The sequence below is a fragment of the Gekko japonicus genome, unplaced genomic scaffold, assembly GCF_001447785.1.
Source record: "Gekko japonicus isolate JY-2015 unplaced genomic scaffold, Gekko_japonicus_V1.1 scaffold53, whole genome shotgun sequence".
Lineage (NCBI taxonomy): Eukaryota > Metazoa > Chordata > Lepidosauria > Squamata > Gekkonidae > Gekko > Gekko japonicus.
Genome location: NW_015162474.1, coordinates 241,797 through 262,671, shown reverse-complemented (window position 1 = coordinate 262,671; position 20,875 = coordinate 241,797). Strand labels below are relative to the sequence as shown.

Sequence of the window (20,875 nt, the reverse complement as noted above, 5' to 3'; positions counted from 1 at the left end):
AACACATTGCATTTGAAGAAGTGGGCTCTGGTCCACAAAAGCTTAAACGGGACCAAAACTTTGTCAGTCTTTAAAGTGTCACAAGACTTCTGTTTATTTTTACTGAGCGTGAGGTAATTTGTGTGCGAGGCGAGGGAGACGCTCTCCATCGTTAGCGATGCACTGCAGTCACCTCACAGGCCTGAGCGCTTGCCCAGCGACGCCTCCGCCCTGCTTAATTTGGCGCAAAAAGGCTGCAGCGCCGAGGTAACAAACAACCCCACCCCCTCACCCAAGAGCGTGCGCCTGCGCGCCTGCCGCACTCCGCTCCCGGCCTCGCGGCGCCCCCCACTTCTTGTGTTCCCGTGCTCAGCCACCCCCCCACACACCACAAAACACCAACCAGAGCCCCGCCCCTTCGCGAGCTCTCTGGCTCGCCTGAGCCCTCCCACAGGCGCTGGCAGGAGCCGGGGAAGCGCCGCGACGGGCAACGTTTGGGCGACGTCAGTGGGCGCGCGCGGTTCAGACTCCAACTCTTTAAAACGGCGTGTAAACTGAGATGCTGCCACAGAGAGCAGCGCGCCAGCGGCGTCCCGACTGCGCCACAAGGTCCAGGGACAGACGCGCCGGCTTCGTCTGCCGCGCTAAGCCTCCCCCCGCCTCGCACACGACGCACATCCCGAGCTGAGGCGGGAAGGCTCCCAACGTCGAGCCCAGCTAAGAGCCGGCGGCGCTTCTCGGCACCCTCCTCCAGTCACCACCCCGGGGGATGACAGCGGCGCCCTCGGCTGCTCAGCAAAGCCCCCGCGCCCTCCTCGCCGCCCCCGCGCCCTGGCACCATGGACACCTCCTCGGCGGTGGCCGCCCGCGCGCTCCTTCTCCTCGGTTTGCTCGGGCTGGATGCGGCGCCTGCCAAAGGCTCGGGCAGCGCTGCGAGCAAACGCCAGAGGAGCTGCCCGGCCACCTGTCACTGTGAGCCCGACGGGATGCTGTTGAGAGTGGACTGCTCGGACCTGGGCCTGACCAGCGTGCCCGCCAACCTCAGCATCTTCGCCTCATACCTGTAAGTTGTGGCGCGCGGTAGGGGCGCCTTTCGCCAGCCACCGGAATGGAGGCGGCGGCCGGCCGGGGTGGGGTGGGGGGCGAGGGGAAGAGGCACCGGTAGCCGCTCCCGGCAAACGCAGGGATTCCCTTACAGCCTTCGGTCCCGGCTGGGTTCACCGCCAAATTCCTAGGTGCTAAGGAACAAATTAGGGTCTAGGTTGGGTCCCAGATGGCATCACAGAAGACCCACCTAGATAGCAAAGAAGCAAGGAAGGTGGAGAGCAAATAAAGTAAAAGGGCAACCATTTCCAAAATAGCCAAAGAAGGAGGGATCTAGTAACTATATGCAAAGGGATCAGGAGTGCATCCCTGAAATGTGGTTACTTCTTGAGTTTGTTGCACAAACTGTAAATCTTTCTTGACCCTAAAGGTTTGTTTTATGACAACCAGCTCTTCTGTAGAAATGCATGTGAATTTAGTTGTAGGACCTCCAAATTAATGTTTGTAACTTGGGATATCTATTCTGTAGGAGCATTCCAGGAGATCATATAAACTGGAGTCTGTTTGTGGCACCTTAAAAACCCACACAATTTTGTTCCGTCAGAAACTTTCTTGCTCTAGATCCCCATTATTGTCATTTTATGTAGGAAATATGGGGAGGGGGACAAATAAGCAGGATCAGAGTGTCATGAAATTCAGGAAGGTACAGGATCAATTTATGTAATCAAGAAAAATACAGAGACCATCCAATAACTGTGCTAAACTAGCTGACACCTGTAATGGGTGTGGAATACCATGTTTTGCTAAAACAGTTATCGCTTATAGTGAAATGAAATTCATAGTCCCTGGGATTTAGTTTAAAGAAGGGTTGTATCGATGACACAGTGATGATCTAGATTTAGGGGGTGGTTCTGAAATATTAGGGCAAACAGAGACACATATCTGTCTGCCACATTATGACACCCAAGCAGTAGAAAGCTTAGGGCATGGTGATTCTAGTGCAGACTTCCCAAACGTGGTGCCTGGACACCAATGTGGAACTTTCAGTGCACCATGAAATCTTCAGTAGCTAATTACCAAGATCTTACAAGTATAGCCACATATGAACATTTTAACCATCATCATGAACGATGCCATTAGAATGCAGACAATCCGTGTTCACATCAAAACTGTAAGCATTATAGTGCAATCCTAATTAGAGTTATACCTTCTGTTCCAGTGATCATTAACTTCCGTGGACTGAGAAGGGTGTGACTCTGATTAGAATTCCATTGTGAATCACCAAATCACTCTCTTAATTACGTTGAAGAAGACTGCTGCACACTCCGTTCTTTGAGGACTAGGATCCTTAGTGCACCTCTACGCCATACTGTACTTCATGTAATATATTCATTGTCTGGAGATATAGACTGTACAAGTGTGATCTCTGGCTACAGGCATAAATCATCTGTCTGTCATGTACAGTGAATAAGCAGTGAATTTGGTGAGCCTGAATGGGGGGAAAGCACTGGTGAGGAGTATTAAATACCCACCTGTATTGGAACATTTCTCTCATAGAACAGTTCACATAAGAATTAATGTATAACATGTGATTATCTTACAAGCTGGGAAAATATTATCCATTGTGGCTTCTCAGTATTTGTATGCTGTTGCCTTATTTTGGTGTGTCTTGAGGCGGTGCTGTACAAATGGGAAAATGGGGATCTCAGTTCAGAGTCAAAGCCTTGTTCACTTGGGATTCTTAGAACAGGAATTGCGGCACATTTCATAGAAACCGAATTTGTTTCTTGCATAATGTCACTAGTGTGTTGGTTTCCAAAAAAAATTTTGTTTAGTACTTGTTGATCATAAAAAGGGATATAAAATATTTATAGACATGGCTATTCTATTACCCATTCAGAATAGGTACAGTACACTTACACAAATCTGTTATATGATGTATTGTTTATAGGGTAATTAAAATGAGATAACAGAAACTTGATTGGACCTGCTGGCTATTATCTTTACCTTTGATCCTCGGGGCAAGGCTTTGAACTACAGAATTTGATTTAATTTTTAACTGATCTCTATCTAGATTCCTGAGAGCTAAAATAAAGCAGTTGCCAATGAAGACTGGGAAATACAGCAATAGGAAAAGACAGAGGATGCATCTGTGATCTAGGACAAGATCACTTTGGTTCAGCTATCTAGAATCTATATATGTTAATGTTAGATGTTAGGGTGTTGGAATAAGAGGTACACATAATAGATAGAACAAAGTTTGAGTTCAGTGGCACTTTTAAAACAAACAAAATTTGATTCTGGGTATACGCTTTTGTGTCCATGCGTACTTCATAATTGATAGCTCTTGCTCTGTGAATGGAAAACTTATTGCTTTCCGTTATATAGCTCCCACTTCTGATGTCTTAATGGTGAAATGTAAAGTACATGATTTCACAAAGACAGTTGCCTTAATAAGTACCTTTGTAATGATAAGATAGTGGAACTATATTAAAATATATTATGTTTATTTATTATACCCATATTCTACCTAGCAACTTTGTCTTTGTTCTCTGCATTTAAGTGTGTGATATTTGCAGTCTTGGTTCTTGTTTGGTTTTCCTGCCATTTTTATAATATAATACAATACAATACAGTAATGAATACTTTTTGCATTTTAAGTAGATAACATTCCTTTTAATTGCTCCATACATCTGAGTCCTCAACATATTTACTTAAAAGAATGTCCGACTGATTACAATGGACCATACTTCTAAGAGTGTGAATTCAGGATCACAGATTAGGCTTCTGATACAGTTTATAAAGCAAAAATATTCTGCACATGGCAACCTTGACACAAGAGACTGCCTTAAACCCCTTTGTATGAGAGGATTCAAAGACTGCCCTAAGACGTTTCTGGCTTAGGGTCTATGTGGCAAGGGTACTTACCTACATTTTTAAAATAGCTGATACAGGCCTCTGTTGGCATTGCATTTGTCCGATCCATTGCAAATGCAAGACATGTCTCTTCCTCATGTATGACACAATCTGGCATGCTTTACATCCTAATCCTAATCATGTTTACTTTAAAAGAACTCTCTTTTACTTGAGTATAACTCATTTCCAAATAAATATTACATATTTATAGCATATTTATTCAGAAGTAAGTCTCACTGCATCCAATGGAATTTGTAACAAGAGTGTGTTAATTACACAAGACTGACAGACCAAAATTGATTTATAAGAAAACAGAGGATAGAGAAGTGTTGGAAATTATGAGTTGCACCTCTTAATTAAAAAAAAATGTTTTCAAGTTTCAGCATTACACATTTTGTGGAATAGCATTTTCCTTATGCTTAGTTGACTCACTGCATCTTTCCAGGAGGATATATTTTTGTTTTCTTGGGAAGAATTTAGATTGCAGGGCAGGAAACGTATTACAGGATAGTGTATTTGTGTTATTTCAATCATCCTGAGCAATGCTTAATGAAAATTTCAGGTGATGCTACCCTTTGTTATTTTCACTGAGTTTTTATCTTTTGATTGAGAAAAGGCAGGTGTGCTAAAACTACGCCATCATATAACTTGGTAAACACTGATTTAATCAATGGCTAAAATATGAGCAGTAAGTAAAACTCTTGGATGTCAAGTGCTGAAATATATTTTGAAATATTTTTTCAGGATTGATGCCTAAATATGTGATATTTTTGCACTACCAATGTACATAGTTGATACAAAATTCTTATCGCTGCAGTATTTCAGAAGTTGGCATTCTGGATATATTGTTAAACAGTGTTTTCAGAAATAAACATCAGTTTGGTTCCTGTGTCAGATTAGCTGGTCTTGCAAAAGCACTATAAACATTTGCACTGATATATCTGTCTGCAATGTTACTGGCTCAGTCCTCCTGGCATCATGTCAGAACATGGCTGAGGGAACTTAAGTATGGTCTGGTATAATGCCTCAGTTGGCAAACCATGATTTGTAACTGGCCAACAAACCTAAATCATAAGATATGGTTTGCCAACCAAATGTGGTTTGGTGTCAGTCAATAAATGTAGTCACAGTCATTGCTCTGCCTGCAAAAGCTATTGCATGATGGAAATGGGAGTGATCATGAATCCAATCCACATGTTATGCAGTACACGGGTTGGTTCTGGGGGGCCCTCCCCTGTATAACAGTCAGACATGACATGCTGGTTCTCCTCAATTCCTGTGCTCATAGTGCTCAGTTCTCCCTTTCCCTTCATTCCACTTATCTGAGCTGAAACAGTCGCAAGGCAATGTTTGGTTCAATGGGGAAACTCGGGTGTTCAAATCCTAACTGCGCACCACGTGTGCAAGAACTAAGAACTTGTAACTCGTATCTGACTGTTACACAGAGTAGGGATCCCAGAACCAACCTGTGTACTCCATAATGTGTGAACTGGTAGCTGAGAGGGTGGAAAATTAAAGCTGCTTCAAATCTTAGTTTGCTTGTTGTATGTTTGGAAACTCAAACCATGAGTTGGTGTGATTGAGCCACAGTATAGTCTTTTGTTTTAGTACCACTTTCTATGATGATGATGGGCAAACAACAGGAATGGTCTTAGTGGTTATGGGGCCTTGAACAAAAGTCAAATAGGGGGATCCCCACATCCTCTTTATTCCCACCCTCACATACCTCAGTCATCTGTAGGGTTGCCAGGTCCTTCCTCTTAGCAACTTGTGGGGTGGGATTTACCAGGAGCAGGAGGGAAGCTCAAGCTACGTTGCTGGCAACATGGGGACATACCTGAAGTGACATAAGCACATTGTGACATCATGGCAATGCTCTGTTTTTTTCAGCAAGAACTCTATGTTAAAAATGGCTGCTACCATAAAGTTTTTGCCCAAATACCAGAGTGCCACCGTGACATCACTGACGTGAGGATGTCACTTCCAGTACACACCAGAAGTGATGTTGCCGCATCACCTGCAATGTAGCCTGGGCCTCCCTCCTGCTCTTGGTAAGTCCCCCCTCTGGCCAGCTGATTGGCAGCAGGGGGTGGGGCCTGGGACTGGTAATCCTAGTCACCTGTGAGTTTGTTGTGGGGGTCAGCACAGTGTGAGAATAGCTGCTCAGTGGGCCACAGGAGAGAAGAAAGAGCATATGATGCAGTTGTGCGTGCTGCCTTCACACACAGCTTCAATCTGGCATACGAGCCAACCACATAGTAACAACAGCTGGCTGCTTGGTGGGAGGTGCTCTCTACTGGCATCAAGGAAGGACTGAGTCATAGAGCGAGAGGGGCTACCATGTGCCATCCACCCGCTTGCCCACCCTCTCACATGCCAGCCAGTTGACAGGCCAGAGCTGTCTGCTGATTGAGCAGTGCCTTGCAGTACCCCTTCTCCCACTGTGTGTCACCTTGACTCAGTTGCAGCATGTCAGGGGCAAATATATGTCAGTTGGGGGAGGTCAGCTTTTGTCTCTTACCTGTCAAGCTGATATTGTGGTTGTGGCAAGGAGGGCAGCCAAGGCAGTTGCATGGCAGTTGGGGCCCCCAGGCTGACTAATAGCTAAGATTGCCAATGCAAGTACAAGCTCTAAATCATCATCTTCCCCATTCATGTATAAAGCAAGGCTGCTTGATAGACCTACTTTTAACATCAAAAGGAGTTCATGGATGAGGAGAGCTGATGAAGGAGTACCTAAATGAAAAAATAATGAATAATATTAAAAAAAACCTAGTTGCATTGTTTAAACTAAGAGCATGACATGCCCGCTGTTGAATAAAAATAATGAATACTACAAATGCATCAGCTGTACAGTTTATTCTTGATTATATTTCAAAATGGAAATATTAAAACATATATTTTTGTTGGTAGTTACACATTTGTATATCAAGAGGCCTTTAATGTTTAAAGTGTAATTGTTTCCTATTTACTTTAGGCCTAATAGCACACACATTATTCCTGTTGATTAATGTAAATTTTACATGATATCTGACTGATGGTAAACTGAGAGCCTCTCTTTCTAGTTACAAATGTGGTGTTTTCTTATCAGTGTGCTGTAAGGAAAACTAAGATCCAGGATCTGCAAGTCCTTTACATGTGGAATTAAAAGCCATAACAATTCTGTGCTGTAAGAAAACCTCACCATCTCTATTCATTAGGTAATGGATGCTGGAATTTAAGTAGCTGTCCGAGACCACAAGAATAAGTTGGTGACAAAATCACAAATAGTGTGTTTTTTTCTTTTTAACAAAATAGATTAGACAGCACAATTCACTAGATCTGTTATATAAATAAGAGGATAAATCTTATCAAGATCTTTATACTACTTAGTCTTAGAGTAGCTTCGGTCCCGGTCACACGGGCCGTAAAATGTGGGGGGGGGGAGTGTGGCAGTTTGGGCCGGAGCAAAATAACGCGCAGCTGCCCGATCACAGGTCCCGTCGAGGTCCCGTGGGTAGGGGCGAGGTGGCGATCACACGACGATCCTGCAGCGCGGCAAAGAAGCGGTGCGGCGCGATCTCACCAACGGCATGCACGATTCTGCAGAGCAACGGAACTTTCACTTTCCTCTTTGTGCACATGCGCCGTTGGGTGCGATCAGACCCCAGCCCTTGCCCCACGGTTTCCGGAAACTAGTACCTTGGAGGTACTAGTTTTTAACTCCGCATCTTCGGTGGGAAGCCTCGGGTTCACCATGGGAGCTCTACGCTTCCCAGATGTTGCGGTGTGATCGCGCCTGGAAAATCCGCCTATCATCCGTCTCAGTAGCGTGGCTAATGCTCCGTGTGACTGCAGCCTTCATAGACTTTCTTGAGACAGCTAGTCCAGGATAGGTGACTGGCCTGTCTTCCTAATAGGCCTGCCTTGCCTTATTTGTTCCTTGCATATCTTTACTGTTAATGAGTTGAAAACTGATGCACATTCAATTGATGCATGATACAATTACCTAAAGTGCTTTTGTCATTGCTCTTGCCATCAGTGGCCAGATTTTTGTTCTGTTGTATTTTTTTTCGGGGGGGGGGGGGTCGCCTTTTAACATTTTGATTAGTCCTGTTTTTAAATCTGGGTCATTTAAAGTGATGGTCAAGACTTTAGCCTCAAGTGGAGGGAGAGACCCACCTTGTCTATATTCTTTACCTGCCAGAAGAAGTATTCCATAATATGGGGGTCACTATTAGTCTGAACTTTTCCTACATGGTTGCAGTTGTTATGCTAGTATAGTATCTTGCAAAAGTTAATTCTTTTCTCTATTAAAACTTTTAAATATAAGAATCTTTTAATTTAAAAAAGTACACTAACTGTTCTACATAACAAAGATCTGTTTATAAAATGCAAAGATAAAGGTAAGTTCAAAGGTGTATTGTCATTTAACACACGTTCAGGCTAGGAAACTCTTCTAGCTGTCTTCGTGATCTGTTCACTGTTTTAGCTAGTGTATTGTTTTAATCATTGCATTTTACGAATGAAGGAGTCCTTCTAATTTACGACTAGATTATGGTGGATGGGTGGGGTGATTACTTTATAAAAAATTAGTTTTAAAAATCTTTTTTACTTTGATTTATGTGAAAAAATAGCCAGTGGCATTTTTCAAGTTGTTATTTTTTTAAAGTACTGAATTTCCTTTTAGTTGTTAAAACAACTGAAACAGTTTTTATACTTGTCACTTTCTCTTGCTTGCTAAACAGCAGTGGTAAAGAATAAATCTCTGCATTGTTTTCATTCAGGGTTGTGTGCCTTTAGGGGGAGGAATTGAAAAGGCGCTTGCACACACAATGCTCCTTTTTGTGGTGACTGCTCTGTGGAAATGATATGTAAGCTGACAGGGGAGAAAAAGGAAATTCCCTTTAAACTAGTAAAATACAAGGATCTGGCACAGTGAAGGCACCTTCAGTTTGTCTTAGTATCTGGAGTGCAGAGGACAATTGGGCTGACAGAGGGAGCCCAACTCCAGCTGAGAACGCGTGCATGGAAGTGACCTTCCCAGTCAACATGCCAGTAGAGATTAGGGTTTCTTCAACTATTCCCTTGTTAACGCAGCCTTTTCTCCAGCACAGTTTGTCTTTCAAAAGCTTACAATTAAAATCACAATCCATTTGCAACAGTTCAGAATTTCTTCTGCTTATGTGCTCTGTGACACTGCCATCCATTCTTGCTTAAGGCTCTGATTTATTGTACTAATGCATACTTGAACATAATTTTCACTAAAATCAGTGGGGGTTTACATCCAGGTGAATGTGTAGGATAGTGTAGTGTAATGTATGCTACTTTGTTATAACTTATTTGCCCACTTAGAGTCTGGGGCCAGTTTCACTATAATGTAACAGAAGAGAATGGGAATGTAACCAGGAGAACTGAATTTACAGTTTGTATCCTGGAAAAAAAATAGCACAATAACAATGCAATACCTTCAGAGACAGAGGGCCTGGGCTTTAACTCAGCTATGCCATATAAATGATCATTCCCTCATCCCCAGTGAATCCCAGCCACACCTGAGGTCAAGTCTGCACTGCTGCTCAGCCATACATCCACTGATATTACTGCTGTGAGCAATCAAAACATTCTCCTGCCAAGTGCTGTTGGGCCACAATGTCCTGTTCCCTGACTGAGGTCTTTTGTGTCTGGCTATTTACAACAACTCTTGTTCTTTGTAGTATGGCAGCTGGATTGTGCAGTTCCATGTCCAATAGGTTTGGTTCCTAGTGCTGGCATAGGAATGGCTGTTTTATGGATTGTACTCACAATGAGTAACTTCTGTGTACCTCTGGTGGTGAAGAAGAATGTCATTTGGTTCATTTGCAGTGGCAGACCATACTATGGAATTGGATGAGCAAGTCTTAGATTTACATGTCTTCCTCCCCTCCCCCTTACCCTTTTCATGTTCTGATTTCCTCTTTGAGGCAGTGAACTAAAGTTTGCCATTACATATGAACTGGGAACCAATGGCTTGTGCTTGTACTTCATAAGAATGGAAGGTTACAGTTGAACATGGTTTCTAATTCTGATTTGGCAGCTGAGTGCAAAGTTTGATGGTTTGGACATAAACTATGGTTTGCCTGCTCTAGGAAGTCAAAAAGGGAATCAGAGCATGTGAGCATATATGTGCTAGGGTTCCCAGGCAGTGCCTGGCAACCGGTGGGAGGGCTGTGGGTGGGAATGTGGAGGAGTACGATGCTGGTTGCCGTGCCACATCACTTGTGGTTAAAAAAAACCCCACAGAAGTTACATAGGTAGCTGTAAGACTCGCTGGAAACTCTGTGGTAAAACCATATTTATCTTTTTCCTGCTGCCACTCAAAATGATGGTGGGCAATCAGACTGGGATGTGAAACAAAACTTAATATGTTTAGATTAATATTAAGTCAAATGATGTTATCTTTAGACTGTAACGATAAAAAATTGATATAGTTGATGATATGAAGAAATTTGGAGCAGGGGGGGAAGCATTGCGGGAAGCCACCGGAGGGAGGGGAGGAATTGGGAATGGGGTAGACAATTGATAGAATGAAATGTTTTAACTGTATACGTTGTATTCCTGAGAAAAATAAAATTTGTTTACCAAAAAAAAAAAAATGATGGTGGGCAATCAGGAAAATGGGACCACTGTTATGGGTGAAGGCTCCAGTGTGACAGGCAAACTATGTTACCATGTCAGTAGGAATAAAGTTGCAGAGGTTCTGAATAAAACAAATGAAGACTGCACTCTTCATAAGGTTTGTTTATTACAACAGCCCAACCCTATAAAGCTATTTTTCATAGTGTAAATAAATAGTAATTTGCACTGCTAAAGGAATAAAAACAAAATCTTCCACTTCAGAAGGTAGTGCTGTGTCCTAGCTTGCTAGAATATGGCCCACAGTACTTTTGCTAACATAGATTATACATTATCTTGGTCAGCTGCTCTATTAAGTGTTTGAGTAGCTTTTCCATATAAAGAATGATCTCCTTTTATATTAGCATAAAAGTAAACATTTCAGATATCATACTGCACAAAATCAATAGCTCTGAAAAAATGTGGTAAATCTGTTGCAGAAAATAAAAACTGCAGTCTATAATTGTCTAGCAACATAAATAAATACTGGTGTATGCCACATATGGTATATAGTAATCTAAAAATTATATGTCAGGGCTCATGGCAGATTGGGGAGCTAAAATAGCCCTGAAAACAATAATTCCATAGTGGACCCCCATCTTAGTACTTTGCTTTTAAGCCCAACGTGGGGCAGCTTGCATCAGCACCCTGTATATGGCTACTCAGAAGTAAGCCCCACTCTAATTAATGAGGCTTACTCTCAGGTTAGTGTGCTCTACCTGTCTACCTGCACTGTTCCTTAATTTAATTGGGTGATGGCAAACTGTAGTATTTTGAGAGAGGGAGAAAAGTTCTGTCTATACCCTGTTTCCCCGAAAATAAGACCTACCCAAAAAATAAGCCCTAGCAGGATTTCTATGCATTTGTAGTATAAACCCTAGTGTGTCTTCTTGAGAAAAAATAAATATAAGACAGTGTCTTATTTTCGGGGAAACACAGTAGTCACTGTCCCCTTATGCATCATTTTATGAATCTCTATCTTGTCTCCTCACATCCTCCTTTTTAAAACTGAATACCTTTTCTCCAAGGAAAGGCTAAAAGAATTTGAGGCTTTTAAATAGAGTGAATGGTGGCCACATTTGGAATACTGAATACAGTTTTATTGTACCATCTCTAAAAAATTATTGTAGAGGCAGAAAAATGCATGAAAGGAAACCAAAATCATACAAAAGGTAAGAACATAAGAACATAAGAGATGCCAATGTTGGATCAGGCCAAAGGCCCATCCAGTCCAACACTCAGTATCCCACAGTGGCCAGAAATACCAGTGCCATCAGGAGGTCCACCAGTGGGGCCAGGACATTAGAAGCCCTCCCACTGTTGACCCCCCCCAAGCACCAAGATGACAGAGCATCACTTGCCCCAGAGTCCCTATCTATACCTTGTGGCTAATAGCCACTGATGGACCTCTGCTCCATATGCTTATCTAATTCCCTCTTGAAGCCGTCCATGCTTGTAGCCGCCACCACTTCCTGTGGCAGTGAATTCCAAGTGTTAATCACTCTTTGGGTGAAGAAGTACTTCCTTTTATCCGTTCTAACCCGACCGCTTAGCAATTGAGGTTTTTTTTCTTTCTGTGGGTGTAATTTCTATCCAGATCATCTGTATTGCACTTATCACAATATCAGGGTGCCCCAGTGATGTCAACTGGCCAAGATATTATAAAATAAAAGGAATTTAGATACATCCAATTGGAAAAATATTCTTTTTGGTAGCATAAATTTGTAACACTGGAATAAAATGAACTTGGGTTCTAGACTAGTAACTCACTCCAATATTTAAAAATAGAATTTAGAACTCTATTTACAAAAGATAGACAACATAAAAGCATACAAGTAGGGGGAAAGAATGTACAATGGGACAAAGACAAAACAATAAAACTATCTAACTAGTCTCTATACACTGATCCTAAGCAGCATACAGCTCCAAAGCATACATCTTGAGTAACAGTCTTCCCAGAAGCAATGATACAAGACAGTGGAAGTTCTGAAGAGTGTGAAGGTCCTTCTTCCAGCTTCACATGCTCTTCACCAGTCTGCATCCACCACCATGATGTTGTCATGTGATGATGCCCGCCTTCTGTGTTGTGTGTTCTGGCTTCTTCACTCTTGCCCTATATGCTAGCTGAACTGTCACCTGCTAATTGAGTGACCAATCAGCTCTATCAGTTACTTAACCCAGCTGATCTAAGATGAGATTTAGATCACTAGCTGTCAAACTGACATTTGAGCTATAAATGACCAACTGTCAAATAATTTCCTTGACAGTTCCCAGCTGCTAGCTATCACATTGGAAGGTAACTACATAAAGGTACTTGGTAGATAAAACTCTTCATTGACTTGGATAACAATCCTGAAAGTCTTTATGCATGGGGTTCTGCTTTTTACAGGATGGCAATTCCAAAATAAATGCAAACACTTACATAGACTGGGGAATCACTTTCACAGCAGCACTGTCTAGGCATGTGGTATTATTACTGAACTGTAGTTTAATGCCAATGAAATCAAGTATTTTAAAATACTATTGTACTGCTAAAATACAGAGAAATGAGCATCAAAGACTTAATTTAGAAGGAAAATTAAAAGATAAAAATTCAGTCTAGTTTCTAGCTCTGTGCTGATGTTGATTTCTAGAACTGCCCCTAAAATTGGATAATTTGAAAGGAAAAGCCTCTTTTACACACACTTGCACATACATGCTCACACGCACATGTACACACACTTTCTGACATCTCTGGGAAGCAAAACTTTCAGGAGTGTGGGAATGACTTGTAGTTGGTACCCCAGTCCCATGGCAGGAAGCCTGATTATCAGCAGGCTGCTAGAAGGAAGCTTAAGGCTGCCAGGCCCAATGCATAGGCTGCAAAGAGATGCAATTGCATGTGCTTGGGAGGGAGCCGAACAGTTCTGACCAAAGGAGCTGGACAGACCCAGCTGAGCAGTAGCTGGCTGCAGGGGCAAGAGGCAGACAGAAGACAGTGTGGGACACAAGGGGAAAGGAGGAAGTACAGAAAGAGTGATGAAGGGGGGATAAAAAAGAAAGCATGCTTAAAAGGAAGCAGGAGGTAAAACAAAAACAATTGGAACTGAGGATAATGAAGGTGGGAGGGGCAAGTTGCCAAAAGCAAACTTCAAAACCTGGCTAGATTTGTTGAGGCTTAGGGTTGCCAGCCTCCAGGTGGGGCTTGGAGATCGCCTGCTTTTACAACTGATCTCCAGCTGACAGAGATCAGCTCCCCTGGAGAAAATGGGTGCTTTGAAGGGTGGACTCTTTGGCATTGTACCATGCTGAGGCCCCTCCCCTCCCCAAACTTCCCCCTCTCCCTGATCCACCCCCAATGTTTCCAGGTATTTTTCAACCCAGACCTGGCAACCCTACTTGTGCTAGGAAGTCTGGGGTTTGTATGTTACTTTCTAAACTGAGCTGTGCCATTTGCTTGTTTGCCTAGTCTGCTCTGCAGATTTTTGGACCTTTCTCTTTTGGTTAATCCCTTCTACTGCCACTGAATTCTTCCTCCGGGAGGGGGGATGTACTGGTACAGCAAGAGGAGTGTGAGGAGGAGCAGTACTGCATGAGTGCCTGGGGGGGCAGACTCTGGAGTTGCCCAGGTGAGGGGGGACTCTACTGTAGGCCTTCTAGGGCGGTAGTCTCCTGGGAGACCTCCCAGTGAGTTAATGGCCAATCCACCCACCTGAAAGTACATATGGAACTACAGCTTGATAGCTATATAGTATATTTATCTTCAGATATTTGTGAATACATATTCGTAAATGTTTCTGTCTTTGGAGGGTAATGATGCTGCACACTTCAACTCAATTATCTTCAGAATGAAGGAGTCATGCAGCATAAGAGAAAACAAATTTGGACATTCAGTAATGTCAGCATATATCTTTATATGTTTCCTGAGAAATCAAAGTTGTGGCATTCTGCTGTCAAGACTGCTAAATTATCCCTTCATATTTCAATGAACAATGCATACATTTTGCATAGCTGTCATGATGGATTCCTGTCTTTAATAAATGGGATTGGCTCACAATCATGAGGTGATGTGTGTTTATATAGAGGAAGCAAATGTCACCTTTTTGTGTGAATAAGCCCAGAGACTATAATTTAACAGAGAATGATGAAATATTGAATTCTCCAACTATCTATCTTGCACTGCATCTCTTCTGCTACACTTGGAGAACCCACAGTGATAGAAATGCAAGAGTGGCTTCTCATGTGCGTAGATGGGAAATAAGTAAAGCAGAATGCATACCTGATGGATTGCATGCTCTCTCCTGCCTTTTTCCTGGCCAGAATTGACTTGGTAGGACTGGAAATTCCCTTCCACATTTCACGTACCACATCCCTGCACCACTGCTTGACCTTGTGCTACTATTTCAGTTTGTCTCAGACATCATACTCTTGGGCTATGCCAGACTTTCTGGCAACTTTACTACACAATAAAAAGACAGGTTTAGACATGAATCAGGTGTAATGTCAACCTATGGTTTGGGTCCCTTTTTTTCACCTCCTATCTTTCCATTTGTATGTGTTTGTTTCTGTGTTGCACAAGTACACATTTATGGTTGTCTGTAGGGATGGGCATGAACCAGCTCACAAACCTTTGTTTGTGATGAATTTTGGCCAGTTTATGGTTCACGAAATGCAGCTCGGCCACGAACCTCCACAAACTTTTATGGCAGTTTGTTGAGGTTCACAGGTTTGTGGGGAGCAAAAGGCAGGGGTTTAAACCCCTGCTTTCTCCTCCCTGCAAAAGCCACCAAAACAGCTGAGCAGTGGGAGCAGGCTGCTTCCAGCCACTCAGCTGTTTATATCAGAAGCAGCTGAGCCTTGGGGGCAGCCTGCTCCCGCACACCACTGTTTAAAGGGGCTTTCTTGGGCAGCCAGTCCCTTGGGGCTCATTGCCCCAAAAAGCCACTTTAGACAGCTGATCCATGCTGAGCAGTTTACTCTGTGCAGCTTAACTGTTTAAAGGGGCTTTGTTGGGTTCAGCTCTGAGCCATTTAAACCACCGCTCAGTTGTTTGGTTTAAATGGCTTGGAGCTATTTACAGCTGTGTTTTATGCTCCCCACGAAAAGCAGCGGAGAGCAGAAAGCAGGGATCATGAATCCATATGAACCCATTCGGTTAGCAAACCAACTTCCCAATTCGTATAGATATGTGATTTGGTTTGTGGTTCAGGCACAAACTGAACTGCAAAAATGTGGTTTGTGCCCATCCCTAGTCTTTTGTATATATAACAGAAACAGCAACAAAAATTAGAAACCTCTATACAATTAGCCCTTTGTGTGCCAAGAAATTTTTGTTTTAAAGTGTTTTAATTTGGCGGGAAAGCTAGTTTTAAAAAGGTTGTTGTTATTTTGTTTTTAATGTTGCAACACATTGATGTACCTTTCTTAAGATCCTTGATTGTTAGGATTGTGGAAGCACACTCCCACAAACCTACTCACCACCACCATCCCCTTTGCCCATGAACTCTATGGCCATTGGGGTAGAGTTGCCAGGTCCTACCTTCTATACAGCGGGGGGGGGGGCTCCTGGGTCCTTTCTGGGATCTTCTGCCACATGCGCAAAGCACATGCAGTGCAATTATGTCACCTGGAAGTGATGTCATCATGTCAGGGACATCAGGGGGTGTCATTCTAGTTTTTGAGCAAAATTCTATTGTTTTTTGCCTTCAAAACCATGTAGTTTGCCCCAAAACTAGAGCATCACCATTGACATCCCCAGTGCAATGATGTCACTTCTGGGTGATGTCATTGTGTCTGGGACACTGCCCGGCAACGTCCCTGTGTGGGGATGAGGCTTCCCTCACTAGATAACTTGCCAGCAGCAGATCCGAGCCCCCAAAAGCAGGGGAACCCCCGCTGGGAACTGCGGGCTGCCAACCCTACACTAGGGAAATGAGGAGCATCCCCTCTTTAATCCTTTGGTTCTTCTTAGGGATTTGAGGGTACAGCCTGGGAAGGGCACTGTTTGGGGAGGGGAGGGGTGTCAGTAGGATATAACGCCACCTTCCAAAGCAGCCATTTTCTGCACAGAAAATGACCTGTCTAGTCTGGAGATCAGTTGTCATTCTAGGGTATCTCCAGGTCTCATATGAAGGTTGGCAACTATGGTTCTGCTCCTCAAAGTTCCACACAATTTGACAGAAGACCATTTGAATGAAACCTCTGGATTAAAATGAAACAAATCTTATTGGGGCAGAGCTGGAGAAATCTGTTCATTCCAACTTAAAAAAAAAGTTATCACGGAGTCTTCCCATTTCTGAAGACAAGAGAAATGGTAAAACCAGGGGTCATTTTGTAAAAAAAAAAGGTGCAGGAACTCATTAGCATAACTTATTTGCATATGCCACACCCCCTGACATCACCAGAAGTGTGTCAGAAGGCAACACCCACCACTCAGGCTCCACTGGACTGTTTTGGATTGCTAGCTATTGGGGGGGGGGAATGTGCAGATCTGTCCTCACAGAGGAAGGAGAGCATGTACCTGAATAAAACTTAGTCTTAAATGTGCCACTGGACTGTTTTGGACCAGGGGGGCCGGGGGGAGCTCTGCAACTTACCTGGCTGCTTCTTGCTCTGACTGAGGGCTGCTGGGAGCAGGGGGTGGAGCTTGTTGCATGTGCCCGCCCCCTGGGATCTTTACTGCAGGAGCTCCGCTCCTGTGAGCTCCTGCAGGAAATGACCCCTGGGTAAAACTAAAGTTAACTCTTGAGGGTTCTGTAGGTAAGGCAAAAACTTTCAGATTATCCATATAAATGTCAGTTGTGTATACAAATTCTTATTGGCCTTGAGTTTTTGATTTAGCTAGAATGTCTACAATTTAGTGACTGTAAAAGACTCTTCCAAAAGTGAACAAAATGCAAATCTGTTTTTCCAAGATAGCCATATGTTAGAAACATCTTTTCTGTTTACTTTTTCCCTCTAAAATGTATTCCCTGCCCAGAGACCACCCAGGAACATTTTATAGGGTCTAAGAATATATTGTTGGAGGAGTAGCAATTTTATACTAAATGATATGATCAACTGATGGGGAAAAATAATTATCCTATGTTTTTAGCAGTATAATCAACTTTTATGTGAAAGATTTTGTTTTCCTGCTACTGAAAAGAATGTTGGTTGCATATTATTACAGATTAAATTCTAGTACTATTTTAATACAAGGTCAGTTTAGATCAGGGGTGTCAAACATGCGGCCCATGGGCCACATCTGCCCCCCACAGGGCTCCTATCTGGCCCTTGAGTAACTGCTTTCTCCTTCTAACTTCTCCCGTTCTGCTATTGCTGTGTTGCAGCTTGCTTTGCCAGACTCTCTCCATCGCACAGGAGAGATAGATAGGCAAGCCTCTGTTCGCTGCATTGGCTGAGGCTCCTCCCCCTCCTCCTTCCAGGGGGAGGGAGGGAACGAGCCAGAGATTACATTCTGACCAGGCTCCCTTAATCACACAGGAGACAAAGGCAAGCCTTTATTTCCTTCCATTGGCCAAGACTCCTTCCTTCCTCCCCTTTGCTTGGCTGCCTCAATTGCACGGGAGAAATACAAAGCACCTTTAAGACCAACGAAGTTCTATTCAAGGTATGAGCTTTTGTGTGCCTTCCTACAGTGTGTGTGTGTGTGTGTGTGTGTGGCTGTGGTCACACACACTAAATAATCCACTTTCAATCCACTTTCAATGCACTTTTGAATTGGATTTTGCCAGTTCACACAGTAAAATCCAGTTGGAAAGTGCATTGAAAGTGGGTTGAAAGTGGATTATTTAGTGTGTGTGACTGCAGCCTGTGTGTGTTTTGTTGGACTCGTTATGCTGTGGCTCTCCTGGGTGCAACTGGGTTTGCCTCCCCTTTTTCACTGTATTCATGTCCTCATGATCCAGTCTTTCTCAGTAGGGAAGCAATGTGAACTATTTAGATGTGGAATAACAACAAGCCAGTGAGGTGGATTAGGCTGAGTGTGTATGTCCAGATGAGGTTCACCCAGCACATTTCCTTTGTAGACTGGGGATTTTGAACCTAGGCTTCCCAGATAGTAGGATGATACTGACAATTATACATTGCTTTCTCTCTGTTCTTACACTGCCTCCTAGGAGTTGCAGTTATTTTTCTGGGAAGACTATAGTTTAGTAGACAAACACATAGCCATCACTCTGTCATGATGCTTTCACACGTTTTTGACCAGCAAACAAAGTAATTTATGTACAAAAGCTCGCAGTGCCCTGGGTCCTAAGCTCAGAGCATTGACCATGAGATTTCTGTAATGAATATCAATAAATGAAAAGTAGGTTTGCAGCTTACAAATACACACCTGAACAGCATACTCAGGATTGCTACAACACAGCTATTTTGATACAGTAATCCAGAGCAAGGAGTGTCAGTTACCAGAGACTGTTAAATAAACAAAATATTGCAAGAGTGCTAATGTTTTAAGCAGGACTCTTAAAAAAAAAAGAGGTGCCAGAACTCTCAAGAGAGAAATGAACTTTTCAGTTTGTATATTGAAAACTCATAGAATCATAGTATCATAGAGTTCAAAGAGACCTCCAGGGTCATCTAGTCCAACCCCCTGCACAAGGCAGGATATTCACAAATACCTCCCCCTCCACACCCACAGTGACTGCTGTTCCACACCCAGAAGATGACAAAAATCCTCCAGGATCTCCAGCCAAACTGGCCTGGAGAAAAAAATGCTTCCTGACCCCAAAGTGGCAATCAGCATTGCCCTGGGCATGTAACAAAGGGCCACAAGAACTAAGCACTGAGGCAACCCTTACTGTCCTCCCTCTCATGATCTGCCTAAATTCACACAATCAGCATTGCTGTCAGATGGCCATCTAGCCTCTGTTTGAAAACATCCAAAGAAGGAGAGCCCACCACCTCCCGGAGAAGCCTGTTCCACTGAGGAACTGCTCTAACTGTCAGAAGGTTCTTCCTAATGTTTAGCCGAAAACTCTTCTGATTTAATTTCAACTTGTTGGTTCTGGTTCAACCTTCTGGGGCAACAGAAAAAAACTCCGTGCCATCATCTATATAACAGCACTTCAAGTACTCTCAGTCATCTCCTCTCCAGGCTAAACATACCCAACTCCTTCAACCTTTCCTCATAGGACTTGGTCCCCAGACCCGTCACCATCTTGTTGCCCTCCTCTGGACACGTTCCAGCTTGTCTATATTTTTCTTAAATTGTGGTGCCCAAAACTGAACACAATACTCTAGGTGAGGTCTAACCAGAGCAGAGTAAAGTGGTACCATCACTTCACATGATCGGGACACTATACATCTGTTGATACAGCCCCAAATTGCATTTGCCTTTTTAGCAACTGCATCACACTGCTGACTCATGTTCAGCGTATGGTCTACTAAGACCCCAGATCCTTTTCACATACACTACTGCCAAGACAAGTCTCCTCCAACCTATAGTTATGCATGTGATGTTTCCTACCTAAATGCAGAACTTTACATTTATCCCCACTGAAATTCATTTTATTTGTTTTAGCCCAGTTTTGCAGCCTGTCAAGATCATCCTGTATCCTGACTCTGTCTTCTACCGTATTTGCTACCCCTCCCAATTTAGTATCATCTGCAAATTTAATAAGCATTCCCTGTATCCCCTCATCCAAATCATTGATAAAGATGTTGAACAAAACAGGTCGCAGGACAGATCCTTGAGGCACTCCACTTGTCACTCCTCTCCAAGAAGATGAGGAATCATTCACAAGCACTCTTTGGGTGTGATCTGTCAACCAGTTACAGATCCACCTAACAGTCATAGGATCCAAACCACATTTTTCCAATTTGTCAGCAAGAATATTAACTCATGAACTTTTAAACATTTTTAAAAGAATTTTGTCAAAGAGGTTCCAGAACTCCATTCCAGCACATTCCCCCAGAAAAAAAAGCCCTGGTTTTAAGTATTTTTTTTATTTGAAGTAAAAAAAATTCTTTAATTGTGTTCTTGTCCTTTACAGAGCTTATATCTCTGCTACCTGGCATTACATTTTATGACATACATAGCATGGCCCAACAAGGTCTCATTTATGTCAGATCCAGCCCTCATATGTTATGTATTGGGGAAGTCACTTGTTCTGGTTCCTGTTCTGTCCTTATTGTTCTGTTACTCCCCCCCCCCTGTTTTTGTGCGTACTATACAGTAAAATAATAAAAACAATTTTAAAAAAAAAAATTATGTCAGATCCAGCCCTCATAACAAATGAGTTCAACATCCCTGGTTTAGATGATCCTCCACAGGAAAGAGTTGGGGAAATGTCCAATTCAGCAAATGATGGTTTGCCCTTTTTCT

The 20,875-nt window shown here is 43.0% G+C and overlaps 1 protein-coding gene across 1 annotated transcript in view; it reads left to right on the top strand.

Annotated features, from left to right (window-relative positions):
* The first annotated feature begins 818 nt into the window (after window positions 1-818).
* Window positions 819-20,875, top strand: part of LGR5 (leucine-rich repeat containing G protein-coupled receptor 5) — a 140,212-nt gene continuing 120,155 nt past the window's right edge. Inside the window, exon 1 of the mRNA XM_015405690.1 lies at window positions 819-1,042. Within this exon, the coding sequence (XP_015261176.1) occupies window positions 819-1,042 (224 nt within the window). The remainder of the gene's footprint in view (window positions 1,043-20,875) is intronic.